Source organism: Corapipo altera, unplaced genomic scaffold (assembly GCF_003945725.1).
Source record: "Corapipo altera isolate COAL_440 unplaced genomic scaffold, ASM394572v1 47, whole genome shotgun sequence".
Lineage (NCBI taxonomy): Eukaryota > Metazoa > Chordata > Aves > Passeriformes > Pipridae > Corapipo > Corapipo altera.
The window spans coordinates 7,398,587-7,414,042 of record NW_020884897.1 but is presented as its reverse complement, the minus strand read 5'-3'; the positions used below and the strand labels follow the sequence as shown (position 1 = coordinate 7,414,042).

At 41.4% G+C, this 15,456-nt stretch overlaps 1 protein-coding gene across 1 annotated transcript in view; it reads right to left on the bottom strand.

The window, feature by feature from the left end:
• Nucleotides 1-6,046: 6,046 nt before the first annotated feature.
• Nucleotides 6,047-15,456, bottom strand: part of PTPRN2 (protein tyrosine phosphatase, receptor type N2) — a 648,310-nt gene continuing 638,900 nt past the window's right edge. Inside the window, exon 23 of the mRNA XM_027648381.1 lies at nucleotides 6,047-10,764. Coding sequence (XP_027504182.1) covers nucleotides 10,693-10,764 — 72 coding nt within the window. The 3' untranslated portion in view covers nucleotides 6,047-10,692. The remainder of the gene's footprint in view (nucleotides 10,765-15,456) is intronic.

Genomic DNA, 15,456 nt, shown 5'->3' with positions numbered 1-15,456 from the left:
CCCATTCTTTTTCGTACCAAGAAAAACAAGATTATTAGAGACTGGAACTTGCTTGGTAATGAGATGACAACACTGGCAAACCACTACAATGCTGGCCACCTATTACGTTCCTTGGTGAATGTGATAATTTGGGAACCTCTGCTTATCCTCTCTGCTGAAGAGTAAGGACCCACATCTTTCCTGCAAGGTTTCTATTCTTATGCCTCACACCCATGCCAGAGGGGTGTCAGAGGAGCACCAGGCTACACAGCATGTCCATCTCCATTTGGTATCTTGGCCATAGAGGATAAAGGAGGTGGAAGTTGAGCAGGGCAAGAATTTGGCACAACTGAGAATCCAAGCAAGACATGGTGTAAGGTCAGGTTCAGCAAACACAGCTATAACAAAATCTTTCAGAACAAAATACCTGAAAGTGTAGGAGGCAGTAGTGCATCAAAAAATGTTTTATTTCTCAAGTCATCTCATTATCTCATCATGTTATAACGTCTTTACCCTCTGAACTGCAGAGAAAAATAAAGAAGGTAATTTAACATAACAAACATAACCTAAGTGTTTCTTCAAAAAGCTCAGTATTTAGTGCTATAACTTTAAGGAAGTCCAAATCCTACCTAACTGCTTAGGAGCAGAGTTTGGCTTGATTGCCTGTCTTGAGGGTCTTTGCAATGGAAATGGATGAGGTGGGCAGAAGTGTAATTAATTTCAGATTAATCCTAATAGATCCCAGCTTGTTACTTCAGCTTCTATATTACCTTATTTAAATAAAGTAAAATAAAAATTCAGGCCCTACTTAGAATGAACAGTAGAACAGATAAGAAAGTCAATGCTAAAGACCTTCTGTTCTCTAAGGAACACCTCACTGAGTCAGGTCGCTTATCCGGCTCCTTCAACCATGCACGGCTAGACATGCCAGATGTTAAATCAATCTCCCTTTTCAAAAAGCAATATGTATTCCTGCTCATGGAAAGAAATGTATAAATAATCAAAAGGTAATTCTGGAAAAAGTGGTAGTTTCTTTTTCCCCTTCAGCAACTTACAAAAGCACTGGCTTCCTTTCAACCTTGGCAGTGCTTTTATCAGGATCACAAAGCTGTGGGTCCTCTTTGGCTTCTGCCCAACAGATTAGGTGTAACATCAGTAACACCACAAGAACTGGTCTTGCTCATGCTCACTCTCTATCATAGTATCTACATGCAGGAACAAACATTTCTAATTTGGACAACACAAATGAAACCTGCTGGAAAATTAAGCAGACTTCCTGTGTGAAGGAAGTGGAAACCATGTTTAGAAACAAATGCTGCTAGAACACTGCTGTTCACTAGTTGTTTTTTTTTACACGAACTCAAGTTTTTGGCCAGTTTTCCCTTTTTTCCCCTCTCGTGCTGGAAAGCAGCAGTGCCTATGATCCCACGCAGTGCTGTCACCAGCTGTGAGGTGCACAAAGCCATTAAGTGCTACCCAGCATAGGGGCTGTTCTCCAGTTGTGCCCTACTGTGGTCATTGCAGCACCTCATGACCAGGCTTGGCATACACTCAGTCAGTGCTGTCTGCTGCTGAATTCACAGCCCTGCCTTGAATCCAGTACTGATGGCAGGGTTTTCAGAAGCTGCTGCCCCTTTAGGAGTGGTGGGTTATCTGGGAAACTGCTGTTCTCTGAAATTCCCTCCTATACCTTGAATTTTGGTAGAAGCTACAGAATTCAACCGGTAGATACATGATTTGGCATCCAACATCATCTGAGGCACTTCAAGGGATTTAAGCCATCAGCACAGGGCTGGCAAACAAAACACAAGCCCTCAAGCTCTCAGCCATTCAGCATGAGTGCCAGAGGCCAGGCAGGGTACCCACAGCACATGCAGTGTCTTCCAAAACTTACCAAGAAGCATTGAATCCTACCCAGAGCGTGGGATTCAGATCATGGATTAAGACACTTCAATATAAATGCTTCCATGTGTGCCCCATGCCTTAGTGTCCTCTAAAGTAAATGACAATCTTGCTAGTGAAGCCTAGAGAGGGATTTGTCTGTACAAGTGTGGGCACCTCCTTTTGGGGAGCTGATTGGCAACCAATCTGCATCAAGGGAAATTTCAACTAGGTCTTCAAAAGATGTTTTTCACTAAGAGGACCAAGAGTAGTCTTCATCTGTGGAGATACTCAAAACTTTTCCGAAAATGACCTGAGCCACGTGCTCCAAGTGCTGTGTTGACTGGGGGGTTGCACTAGATGAGCTCCATAGCTCCATTTAAAGCCTATTTAGTAGTTCTCCACTGATTGCAAAAGGATACCAAAGCTATTTTAGTAGGTGTCTTACTCTATAAGCTGCATCCACCCCCTTGTGTCTAGATCCTACATAACTGATGGTGTAAAGGGGAGGGGAGCAACATAGCTTTTGCAGGGGGAAGTTGTGCCTCAAAAGCCTACTAAGAGGCTTTGAAGGAACCAGTGAGTGTGCTGATGTAGGTGATATTGTGTATTTGGTTTTCTTGAAACCATTTGGCAAAGGCTGTCTCATGAAAGATTCTTACAGAAACTGAGTAGCCAGTGGATTCAGAGTAAGGTTTTTTGTGGGTTAATGAGTGATTAAAACATAAGAAAGATCTGTGAAGAAAGGTACTGGTTTTGTAGTGATTCCCCAATATAAACCATGTTAAAAAAGAGGAGATGATAGTGAGGTGGCTGAGTGTGAATGACACATATTATCTAGGGTTATAAAAACAAAAGTAGCTGTGAAACATCATGGAGAGACCTTGTGATAATCTAGGACTGTAAAGATGCAGATGAGATCACTGGTGATAAACACAAACTAATGTACAGCATAAAATACACATCTCTAAAAATAAAGACACAATGACGGCCTGAAGAAAAGGATTAAGTGTGAATGAAGGTGGTCTGTGAGCACCTCTCCAGTGTTCAGTAGTGGAGAAGGGCAACAAAATGTTAGACATTCCAAAGAAAAGGAAAAAATATAAAAACATCACTGTGTGACAGCGGACCACAGCCTGGGCCCTGTGTACCTCGGAGCACAGCAGAAACAGACTTGAGCAAATTAAGGTGAAGGGTGATCAAAGGCACAGGACAGCTTCTGTAAGGGGAGAAATGAGTCTTCTATGTGGAACAGGAGAAACTAAGGAGGAATAGGATAAGGAAGTCTGTAAATTCAAGGTCTATACAATCAGAAATCACTTGCCTTTTTCTCCCAAGTGATCCAATACAGTTACGAGGGAATAGGTTTACAATATGGAAAGGAAATGCTTTTCTACCTAATTGTTTGTATGTATGGCCAGTCTTCGCAAACGAAGATTTGGGAAAGGTCTTTACCCTTCGAGCCTGCGCAGTGGATTTTTTAGGTGAGACACAGCGTGCGCTGAGCTGAGCCCACCCTTTAATCCTAAGGTTCATGTGCCGGGGCCGAGCGAGCTTGGACAGTGGCAGCGAGGTCCTCAGGACGTAGGTTTGTTTAGAGTGACCTTCTCTTAGATGGATGGCCTTACAGGGCTGACGAGCTCCATCTGCCCGGGGGAGTTTCCCTGTCCGGGAATCGAACCCGGGCCACAGTGGTGAGAGTGCTGCATCCTAACCACTAAACCACCAGGGGTCCACCAAGGATACTCCCCCAGGCAGATGGAGCTCGTCAGCCCTGTAAGGCCATCCATGTCTCACCTAAAAAAAAAAATAAAAAAAATCCATTGCCCAGGCTCGAAAGATAAAAGACCTTTCCCAAATCTTCGTTTTCTACCTAGCACATGGTTAAATTTTGGTGCTCCCTGTTTCAGGGTGAGGGGGGGATTGGATGAATAACCTTATGTTGAAGTGGACAGCCAAACTAGATAATTCACACCCTAAAAATGCTTATTTTTCTTCATTGACTATAGAGGAAGCTTGTGATGAGTTGTTCATCTGTAGAAGTCCACGCAAAAGCTGCTCAGAGGCTGGTTGAGATGAAACCCACCTGTAATATATGCTGGAAAAGATGGAGTAACACCCTCCTATATCTTTGAGAACTCTGGCCAAAATTCCTACAAGAAAAGTCTGGTGCAGGGCAATACATCAGCCATATAGCCCAAACCATACTTAAGTCTGAATCTCCCTGGTTGGTCATCAATGCTGAGTCTTCTACCTGTATTGCTGATTTACCTGCATGTGGGGGGATAACTGCTGCATTCTCAAGGGGAGAAATTAATTTTTGACTTAACTTCATTGCAGTAAGAATTTCCCCAAGGACTCAGCTGTTTCAAGCACACTGTTCTTGAAAGATTCTATGCATAAACCAAGACTAAACCCAGCCTACCAATTACCCTTCCCTGTGGGTGTGTAGTCTTTGCTCAGCATTCAAAACAGAAATACCTGCCCCACCAGCACTTAAGTTTTACAATATGTTCTAAAAATAAAATCCTGAGGAATTGTGGGCAACTGGAAAAGTTCCTGGCTTTTATACTTTACATGGGGCTGCAGCAGTTCACCTGGGAGCACAAGCCAGACTCCCTTTTGGGCTGGCACCAAGCAGCATAGCAGATGGGCAGCTCTTTCCTTCTGACCCCGTTTACTGAGTGCTGTGTCCTCCTGCTTCCCCAAAAGCATGAGCAGCTCAGGCTTAGAGGAGGGAGGAGTGTTATCACCTCATGGGCTGTGCAGCAGGAGCATTCAAGTCTGCTGGGGGTGGTCCAGGTTCAAACCCAGCTCTTTCCCGAGCCCCAGCAGAAACCAACACCCAGTCTGCCATACTGATAATAAGCTAGAACCATAAATTCAAACCCAAGACTAACAGTGACAAAGTGGTGTCCCTTGGCAGAGCTGAGACACCGTCCTACAGCTGGAACACCAGGGAGCTGTGTGTACCTGTGCAGCATGAAAACAAAGCAAGCACTGCCTGCATGAGTCAATGTATGCACAACTGATGGCTTTTGTGTTTGTCTTGAAGATTCGTAATGATCTAGTAGTTATACAGTTAAATGCATTTCTCTTTTTGTCCTTCATCTGATGTTACCAGAGGTTTCAGAAAGCTATCTTGGAGATGAAAGACCTCCTAAATTACACCAACAGGAAAATAGCTATAATGGTGCATATATTTTGCTTCCAAGATGAAAGTCACCTTCTTACACTGAGAAAGGCATAGATATTAAAACATGCAACTACATAAACAAGGTTAAAGAATGTAAAATGTGATTCTTCTGATGGGAAGGATGCAAGCTGGACGAGGACGGTTTTACCTTCCTGTTTATGTTTTTCTAGTTATTTCCAAGTAAGTGGCAAAATATTTTAAGTCTTCTTCAAAACATAAGTGAAATTTTAACACATGTTGCAAGACCATGAGAAAACTGCCATACCAGGGCTGTGTAATCCCAAAGACTGCTCTGATGACAGCAAACAATAGATATTTCATGGGAGGTACAAACCTTCATATAATGGCCAGTGCTAATGGGAAAATGACTTCCCATCCCCCAGGGAGAAGACTGTTTATTTTATGCTGTGCTTGTCCAGGAACCTTAGACTTTATTCCTCTTAACCTTATTTAATATAACAGTGAGTATTTTCCATTACCTGTTCAAATCCTTTTATGAATCCTGCTACTATTTTAAAACTACAAATCCTTGGCCATTTTGTGATGTTCTGATCCACCAGTCTTTCCTGCCCCAAAACATTTTCCTGCCTTTAATTTTCCTGAAAGTGAATACCATTAATCCATTTTTAAACTTGTACACTCTAGCACACACACCGCAGACCAATTTTTTTTCACTTGTCAGTTGTACAAGGAGGGTCACTTTAACTTAGTCATTCTTTTGCCTGCCTCGCCTTCTGGCCTGAACACAGGAGTCTGCCTCGATCAAAAACCTGGAAGGTTTAATATTACGGGCCACACACTCGAGCCGGAGGGGGCTGAAATTCTTTCTCAAAGCAGATTAAACCTGCATCTCTAAGCGCTCAGCAGGGCATTTGTGCCCCTCTCTGTCAACCCCACATTCCCACCTTGGATAGTCAAAATCCACCTCTCCAGCAAGAGGCATCGGCACCGCTCCCACCCCCCAAATAAAAGCAAAGCACCAGCTGTTAATGCTGTATTCACAATACCATAATCCACAGACAATGTGACTTTATTCACAAATATGATTTTTACAGAGGTAGAACAAAATACTTTGTATAATTTTTTTTTTAAACTATATACATACAAAGAATATAATAGAATGACAAGAAAGAAAAGGTTGTAAACAAAACAATATTATGCCATCAAATACAGTACAAACAGCATGCATGAACAGCTTCAAATGAAATCTTGCTGGTGTAACTTTATTTTTTTTCTCATGTGGTAAATGAAGAGTAGTAAAGAGTCATGCTCTAATTGGATTGAGTATGCCACAGCTCTGCAATTTTGTTTTAATTATTTTTTTTTCTTTTACAATAAACCAACAGGATTGCTTTCTTTTCACTGTGGTGGGGAATGCTTTTGTAATGCCCAATGTAATCTTAACAGAAAAATATAATAATCAAATCTACAAAGTATACTTTCATTTAAAAAGCAAACCCATAGAAACTGTACAGTTTTAAAAAGCGAATTATCTCAAATGATTCTTAAGAGAATTTTCTAAAGAAAGAATAAAATATGCAGAATAAAAATTAGGAGAGCTATTGTTCTGTAACAAAGCTAATCAAATACTTGTTTTCTATTTCAATAAACAGTTTTTTTAATTAATGACTATTCTGGAAATTATGAAGTGGGCCAGGTTTTATTAATGTTCCACTTGACTAATAAAGCATGAACTCCTTACAGGTACTATAGCTGTCATTCCCCTGGGGATGGATGGGGATTGGTTCTGCATGCATGCTAGAGACAGGGACAAGGTTTAGTCATGGGTGTAGATTTTAAAAATATTTTTAAATGTTTTAAATGTTTAGAAGCTTGTATAAAAATAATCTTGCTTGTTTTGCTGCTGCATTGAGATTTGGATATGTGATTTTCTGCTGAAATTCATTCTTGGCCCTCACAATTGCGAAGGACTTCCACTGGATATTACCTGGGCTGCACCAGGTCCCACCAACAATGGCCAACAGCAATGGTTAGAGCTCACACCTGAAACATGTGAAGCCAACAGCAAACCCCACACTGTTTTCCCTGTAGCTAGGGCTGAACCTCAAAGATCTGGGATTTGGGGAATGGTGCTGCCCTGCCCCTCCATGCCCTGGCCGGACCCATATCATGGGAAGGGCGAAGGCTGGAGAGAGCAACTGTGCTGTTACTCCTGTGAACTATCAACGGTGGTGAACCACATCTCCATCCCACATACCTGGACATGCTGTGACTACACAAGCCCGGGGTCTGGTCAGGTCACTGTCCTGCTCGGGAACAGCAGCTGCGTGAGCTGGAAAACAGGGTTTTCTCCCTCTGACCAGCAAGGAAGGAAACTGTGAGCAGTGGGGTTAAATCACCCTCCTGCAGCTCACCCCCTTAAATGTCATTTAAAGATTCAACCACACAAACAGGACCTGTACATTCAATTTGTCTTTATCAAGAACGCGAGGACGGTCAATGTTAAACACATGCTGTTTATGGCCACACATCAGGCATCTGCCCAAGCTTCAATTGCAATGAGTTTACTAAAGATCAAGCAGAATATTGAACAGGGAAAGATGGTGGGTCTCATTTGACTTCAGGCTCTCAAGTGATTCTGGTTTTAAGGTAGAAGCTCAACTCACACTGGACATGGGACCCACCCCATGTTCATTGTCAGGTTAAGTGATCGAGTGTTGGTATGAACATCATCCTTTGACAGATCACAAGGATTAAGTTAACTGCAGTGAAAGCAAATACCTGCCCTTTGTGGCAGATCCATCTTTGTGGCTTCATCCATGGCTTTGGCATCTTCCTGGGGAATGGATTATCAAACCCCCCTGGATTGCCCTGGTGCAACTGAAACCTGCATTTCGCTAATCGATCCTGCAGTAGATTATCACCCCCAGAAACATGGCATTTATTGAGAGGTGTGAACAGTGTGCTATGCACAGACAAAATACTCTGTGTGATCGTTTACAGTCAACAAAATAAGCCTGGCACCTCTTTGTGGAAGAACTGTACAAAACATGGCTGAAATAGCAGGATTGTCAATGATGGTCAGTGGGAGATACTCTAACCCTCTGAGTAAGACTGCATCTTTCTGTTGTGTAAACTGGCCTACAAGTATGAATAAAACAATACATTCCTGCCCCATTAGCCTTGGGGAAGATTAATGCCCTCTAATCTACGCTAAATAAACTCCGAAGCATGAAGAGAAATATTTAAGTCCCACACTCAGCTGCTTGTGAATTAATAGAGATCACCCTGAAACTGCTATTACGAAATGCAAATATTTGCAAAAGAACAATTAAAAAATATTCCTGAAGTGCAAACGAAAGGCTCGTCAGGCATGTTTGTGGTATGCACAGGGACAGTCAGAAGGCGAACACTAATGACTCCCAGGGCAGAAATCTGAGCTAAAAACCCATTAGCCCATTGGCAGCAGGTAATGGCACAGCATCTCGCATGGGGAAACAATTCTGCCCGATAATCAGAGGCCTTGTTAGGATGCCCCAATTTTGATTCTTTGGACAGTTTGTTTGCATACAACTACCTGTATTTTCAGAAAGCTGCAGTACATGGCTCACAGTAAATCTCCTTCAAACACTTGCTGATACGGCTCCAACCGATCTCATCTGCCCTGATCTGCAATTTTGTGTTAGCTAAAGTAATAAAAGAATCCTGTTAAACCTAAATTATCAAATGAAAAAGGCAATTTTCTCATTTATACTCCATTAGTTTTTTTAGTTATTGCTAGGAAAGCTCTAAAATGCTTAGGCCATAAAATAAACATGTGGCTTAATGTACAGTATGTGTACTTAAGAGGATGATGGCATCTGCAGTAACTGCTCTGCACTGCTATAGTAATGGGATGCACAAATTAAGCAACAGCACATATCAAGTAAAGCATACAAAAATGTATGGCAAAAAGTTACAAGCCTTCTGCTTTTTTTTTTTTTAGTAACTCTTTAATTGCTAAAAAGAAGAAATCACCAATATCCACACCTACGACACAAAATTGCAACATGGTTGATTTCAATAGATGCCCATTACCTCTGTGCCAGCAAAACTCTGTAATACTGTTATCTTTTACATTTCATTGATTAGAAGTTTATAAAAGTGTCCCCTTCCCAAATTAAATTCAATGATATATTTTCCAGCTGAAGTTAAATGATTAGCCTAATATGGTTTCAAGCACACAACACACTTAAGATTTTGGAAAAAAAGCACCCCAGATTCTTAAGTCATGGAGATGTAGGATAACATATGAAAAAGCATCCAAGTATTCATTTTTGGAAATGAAATTAAGAGCTTAGATCACTTAGGTACCTTCAATAATTTTACTCTCAGGCCCTTCATTCAAACATATCAGAGTACTTTCTATCAATAATTTAAATTCCTTAAGAAGAGGGCCACAACTAAACCTGTGAATTCACAGAAGCAAGATTCCATAAACCAAACCATTTACAGACATACTTTAGCATTACTTTTCAGCAGGAGGCATGAGGATCTTGAGAACACAAGAGTCTCTGAAATTCAACCTGTGTGTTGCTTTACCCCTTCATGCTTAATTAAAATAGGTATCATTCAGAACAAGGAGCAAGCAGAGTCTCTGCAGAAAGCTGCAATGAACTTCTGGATCAGACAAGTTCGATGAGAATCATAAAACGCAGATATGAGATTTCTCCTTCAGCCAGGCTTTTACAGAAATATATTTTCCTGGCTAAAAAGGGTGGCACTGCAGAACTTTACAGAAGGAAATGCAAAAATATAAAGAGGAGAGTCTCATTTTCTTCCTCAGTAATCCCATAAAACCAACAATTCGTTTCCATAACAGCTCCAGACAGTTACCTGATTGCTGACAGGGCCTTTCTCATCACCTGAGGGGAGTTTACCCTCTGTTTTCCATGCTGTCAGTGGCAGGTACATGGTCAGAGCTGTTGTGCTCGTTATCCCCCAACTTCCCATTAATGTGACCAAAATGACCTCCCCAGTTGCAATAACTGTGCAAGCCTGTTTTACTTATAGTTCAGATTTTCTTCCTCTCATGGCACAAAGCTGAAAAGTAAACAACAGCTAAGAAAACATTTGCTTGCCAAAGCCTGGCATGAGAAGGTGCAAGTTTTCCTTGCCAGAGCCTCCTGGACTTGTGTTTACTCACACCCTCAGTACTGTTTCATGCTCCAGCTTGGCATTGTATGGGAACAATCACCATCCTCTTCAGGCCCTCCCTCTTATTCGGCTTTTGAGAAGCTACAAATATAACAGAACACCGTTTTCTGTGACTATATTGACTGCACTAATTACCCACAATATTGTATATTTGCTACTAAGAACATGAATGTGTGCTTTCAAAGTGTGACATTCAGGGCTTCAAGGATGTGAAAGGAATTAGATGGATTGTTCTGTCACTTAATCCGAGGCTCTGATGTACTTTTAAAAATTTGTTTAAAACCCCAAAAAACAGAATACACATTTTAACTGTTGAACTTTTACCAGCTAAAGGAGTTTGTAAGGACCCTATCACTATGTGATTACAACAGAAGATACACAGTTAAGGTCAGGTCACGGTTTCCAAGAACATTCACAGGGACTGAGGATGAGGAAAACGAGGGATGGATTCTGCAGGAGCCTTCAGGAGACTGAGCTGCTCACTGGGGAAGGGCCTTGAGTATTGCATTCACTTCCTCTGCAACTGCTGTCAGCGCAAACTCAAACTGCTCCTGCAGAGAGAACAAAAACAAACTCTGATTAATAAAACAAAACACTTTCCAAAAGCCTGGTGCACTATTCCGGAGCTGAACATCCTCAAGACATTGTTAAAAATACGAATATGCAGGATGAACTGTGCACTGCAATGGAAAAGAACAAAATGTTCTGGGATTATTGATGTCATATAACATGTTTGACAGCATCTTGAAGCCAGAGTAATTTTAATGGAGAAAAATGTTAGCAGCAGAACATAAGCTATTGGGACACAATTGATGTATTGCCATTGCGTGGTCAGAAGGGTTTGGGAGTAGCTGATCACCAGCCATTTACTTCTGACACAGAAATGGGAACTCATTAATATAATTGAGATACGCAATAAGTGAGATGCTGCAAAGCAGAGGTTTTGGCTTTTCCTAGGACTCTTTCTAGTTGAAACAGTCTAGAATAAATATCTCCTCACCTTATATCTATTATAGAGAACAATATCTGCTTTTTGGCTTACCTGTCACCGATCTTTTTAAACCTCTATTTTTACTGGTGTTTTCACACCCACAAATTACTCAATGGTGTTTAGACCACTCCTATATAATAAATACTTGGAAAGCTTTTTGCTGTTTTAATTTACTGTAACAGCACCAAAATGATGGGCTGGCAGAGGTGTGAAGGACACAGCCATGAATGGCTGCTGCTTCTAAGTGCAAACCTAACTTGCTCCTGAACTGTGTAGTCCTACAGAAGGACAAAGGAGTGTTAAATCCTCAAGGTTAACAGATGTTATATTTTTCAAGCAAGAAATTTTTCTTGGTATTTTAGCTTACTGAAATATCTCACTGGATGATTTGGAGTTTGCAACTTTTCAATGAGCAGTTACTCAAATGATAGGCAAATCAAAGACACCAGGTAAGGACGGTGGAGGCATTTCTGATTTTCTAGAAGTACTCCAGAGTTTTAAGATAGCTGGAGTCAAGGTGCTGAAGAATTGACTTTGGGAATGGAAGTCTGAGATACACCCTACAAAACATCCCAGGATCACTGGTGGGATACCGTTTGTGCCTTCCATTAGAAAACTGGTGGTCTGGTACTTCCAGCCCCTCAGTTTGTGCTGCCAGGGGCTGTGTGGCATGGCTGCAGAACACAGCCAGCCCCCAGAGGTGATTACTGGACTAATAGTATTCATTTTCTATGATGTTTCACTTTCCTGTAGAAATTTGCAGGAAGGATGAAAGAACAAACTACAGGTGTGCAACTCACAGTTCAGAAAGGCAGCTGACTTCTAATTCTCACCTCTATGCAGAATCATTTCCCATGTGAAGACACTTCAGAGAAGTAATGATGGACACAGTGCCAAGGCAGAAAAAGAAATAAAAACTCAGAATAATTTCTGAGTGATGATGACATTCGAGAACTTTGCTTTCTGCTTGGTGCTGTCAAAGTGGCATTCATGTACATTTGCTGGACTGCAGCCAACAGTTTTTAATCAGACATCAATTCACCCTAAAGAGTAGGACTCATCCTCACTAGCCCTGAAAATGGTGTATATGACTGCCTATGGCTCCCTGCATGGCCTATGGTCTCTGCAATTAAAGCAAAGGCTGGGAATGCTGGTGGCCATGCAGGAGCATCAGTTGTGTTTTAACCAGAGCACAGTGAATGTGTGAGAGGAGTTGGAGGGCAGCAGGGGCAGAGAGGGCATGCCAGTGGTCATGCTGTGCCAGAACCAAACTGGGGCTCAAAAAGCTTCAAGACATTGAGGCTGATGCATGAGAAGTGCATCGGGGAGAGAGAACTCTGGTAGGAGGAGGCAGGAGTCACTGGACCCCATTGATACAGCCCTGTGAGATGAGAGACCTGTGGAGCAGCCTGGGCAGGGTAGGAGACCCTTGTGGTGGGGCTGGCAGGAGAGGCACCAAGCAGGTGGTCCTGGAATGCTGGCACTCAGTTCTGAGTGGGACAACTGGCCCCCACCGTGCCGGTCCTTGGAAAACAGGGAGGACAACAACAGAAGAAGGTGATCTGAACACGATGGGACTGACACAGTGATGCAGTCAAGTTCCAGAGATGAGCAGAGGCCTCTTTCAGGATGTGAGAATCAGTTTAGAATGAGGGAAGGTCCCCATGGTAATGAGGTGACCTAAGGTACTCTTCATATGAGTATATCACAGCCAGGAAAACCTTGTAAGATCAAGGACTATAGTCCATATTATTAGTCCCATTGCTGAAAATAACTTGTATTGCTCTAAAGTAACTCACTCAGCAAATCTGCCCTTTAAGCTTGTTGGTTCAGGATGTGTTCACCTTATTATGATGATCTGTCAGGTTGTAGACCAGCTGACCCCTCGAGGAGGTCACCCTCCAGTCACCCCTGACGTGAGCATAGGGCATCATTGCACCCTCTGAGCAAGAGTGTCTGTCTCGCCTGGGGACTGTGGGCTGAGCAACAGGAACTCAGTATGGATTTTGGAGACAAATTCAGTGGAGACTACCAGCAGACCTCAGATGGGACCTTAATGGTTGAGGCAAAACAACTTACAAATGTGATCTTTATGTCCAGAGCTCAAAACTGACAGTGAAACACTGCAGTAAAGGGGACTGCAGCAGAGCAGGCACGAGATGTGTGGGGATGTGGCCTTTCTGGGATGGTGCAGCTGAGCTCTTCCCCCTCTATCCTTCTGCATAATACACACAGGCAAAACACAGAGAGTGCAGTTTCCATTGATGTATGTCACCATTGTCCAAAGAAAAGCCTTTACACACTTTCCACACTCTTCCATGAGGATGAACACAGAGCAATTTTTCAAGGAGCTCAGTTTGTTGGTCTGTACAGCTACACTGCCATTCACATATGCTATTGGCATATACAAGGCTGTCTGGACATGAATTTTAACATCTAGCTTTGCCTAGAAAACTGAGCTGGACGGGCATTCGGTGGTGTCAGTCCACCTACAACACAGAGGTGACAAGACTATACTTAATAAAAAATAATAAGCTACATTTCATTAGGTTTACAAAAAAAAATTCACAGGAAAACAAACTGGGTACATGTAGCATATATGATACAATCAAGAATCTAGCTGATATTACAGGTTGTGAGAGGAAGGATATAGAAGGAGAGAGGAGAAAAAGGAAATATATATTTCTCCCATCACAGAGAATACACTTCCTCCTTCATTACTTTTTCCTCTCACATGTAGCACATCAATTCTGTTTTATGATTCCCCTGCAAAAAAATTCCACAAACCCTCTGTTATGCTTCCCAGAAATGCAGAATGTTGTTCTGATAATTTCATTAGAATTTATTATATACAATGCTTTTGAATGAAAGATCCCTTCCAGAAGACAAAATGCTGCAAACAAATCTTTCCTATGCCTACTGGAAATGTGGAGCGCTGCCTGCTGGAAACACAATAACATTGCTGAAGGAAGTTGGTGTTTATTTTGCCTAGGGATATTCTCTAATTGGCATTTCTAACCTGACTTTTAATCCATCGTTTTAAATTACTCCAAGAGTCTAATATTCCTTATTTGTATTCAGCTGGGAAAGCACAGGGGTTTGTTTAAATCCATCAGAAAAATTCTCTGGGGATCGTGCATTGCTAGCATGTAACCAGATATTTATAATTTGCAAGACATTAGCTTGAATAAGTGATTTGGGTGGTTTTGAGAAAATGACAATGATGGAAGAAGGAGTAAGAGGAGAGATAAGCAATATCCTGAGAAAATTTTTCATCCTGGATGAAAACACAGGATACATTTTTTTTTCTGGAGCTCTTCCAGACAGATGTTTGGAGGGAAAAAAACATGTCTTAAGGGAGATTTTCATGGAACTAGGGTAACTATTGCTGAGCTAAGTAAGAGAAGTTGTTCACATAACCTCATTCTTTGGTTCTGGAGTGATGTTTTTTCTTCTGCTGAAAGCAACAAGCCATAATTTCTCTGCTCTGAAAAAGAAACTGGAATCTGAGCTCTATGTTGCTACAGAGCTGCTATATATTTTGGAGGCATTTACAGAATAGCCCAGGACTTGCATCTTCTCTCAGAGTAAATATATATGACATTGAATACTGTGTGCTATTTGCATTTTTTTTTCAGTCTGAATAATCAAAGCAGAAGAATGATTTGTGCTATTTTCTTGTCTTACTTGCAGATAAAGCTTAGTTAGCTTTGACTGGCTTATCTTTATTTTTCAAGCACTTACTTAATTGGTAAATAATAATTAACGTTCCCCCAGCTGTTCTTCAGCACTATTTCTCCTCGTATTAGTGGGAAAATAGAATGATTGGGAAGAGATTCAGGAAAAGTTATGAAAGTGATGTTGATTTCTGCAGCATATTTATTTCACCTTTGCCCCTCAGCAATTTCAGCTCCCTAAATGATGCAGAAATTCCTGTCAGTTCCAGCTTGGCCAAGACAGAGTGCTGTCACATTGCTACTCGGTACTATAACTACCATTTGATATTTTATAATGTCATAAACAGATTTATTTGGTCTCCATGCCAGGAACAAGTTTCTTTATTGACATATTTGCAGCTCTTAACTTGCAGCAAATACTGTAAAATATCATTCCATACAACACTGGAATTGTTAATAATAGTAAGTTTCATTTCTAATTTAAGTGACTACAATCACACTATTGGCTATCTTTAAAAGTTTTACATTGTGGAAAAATGTCAAAACTATTACAAGTGACAGGAATTAGAGAGTAA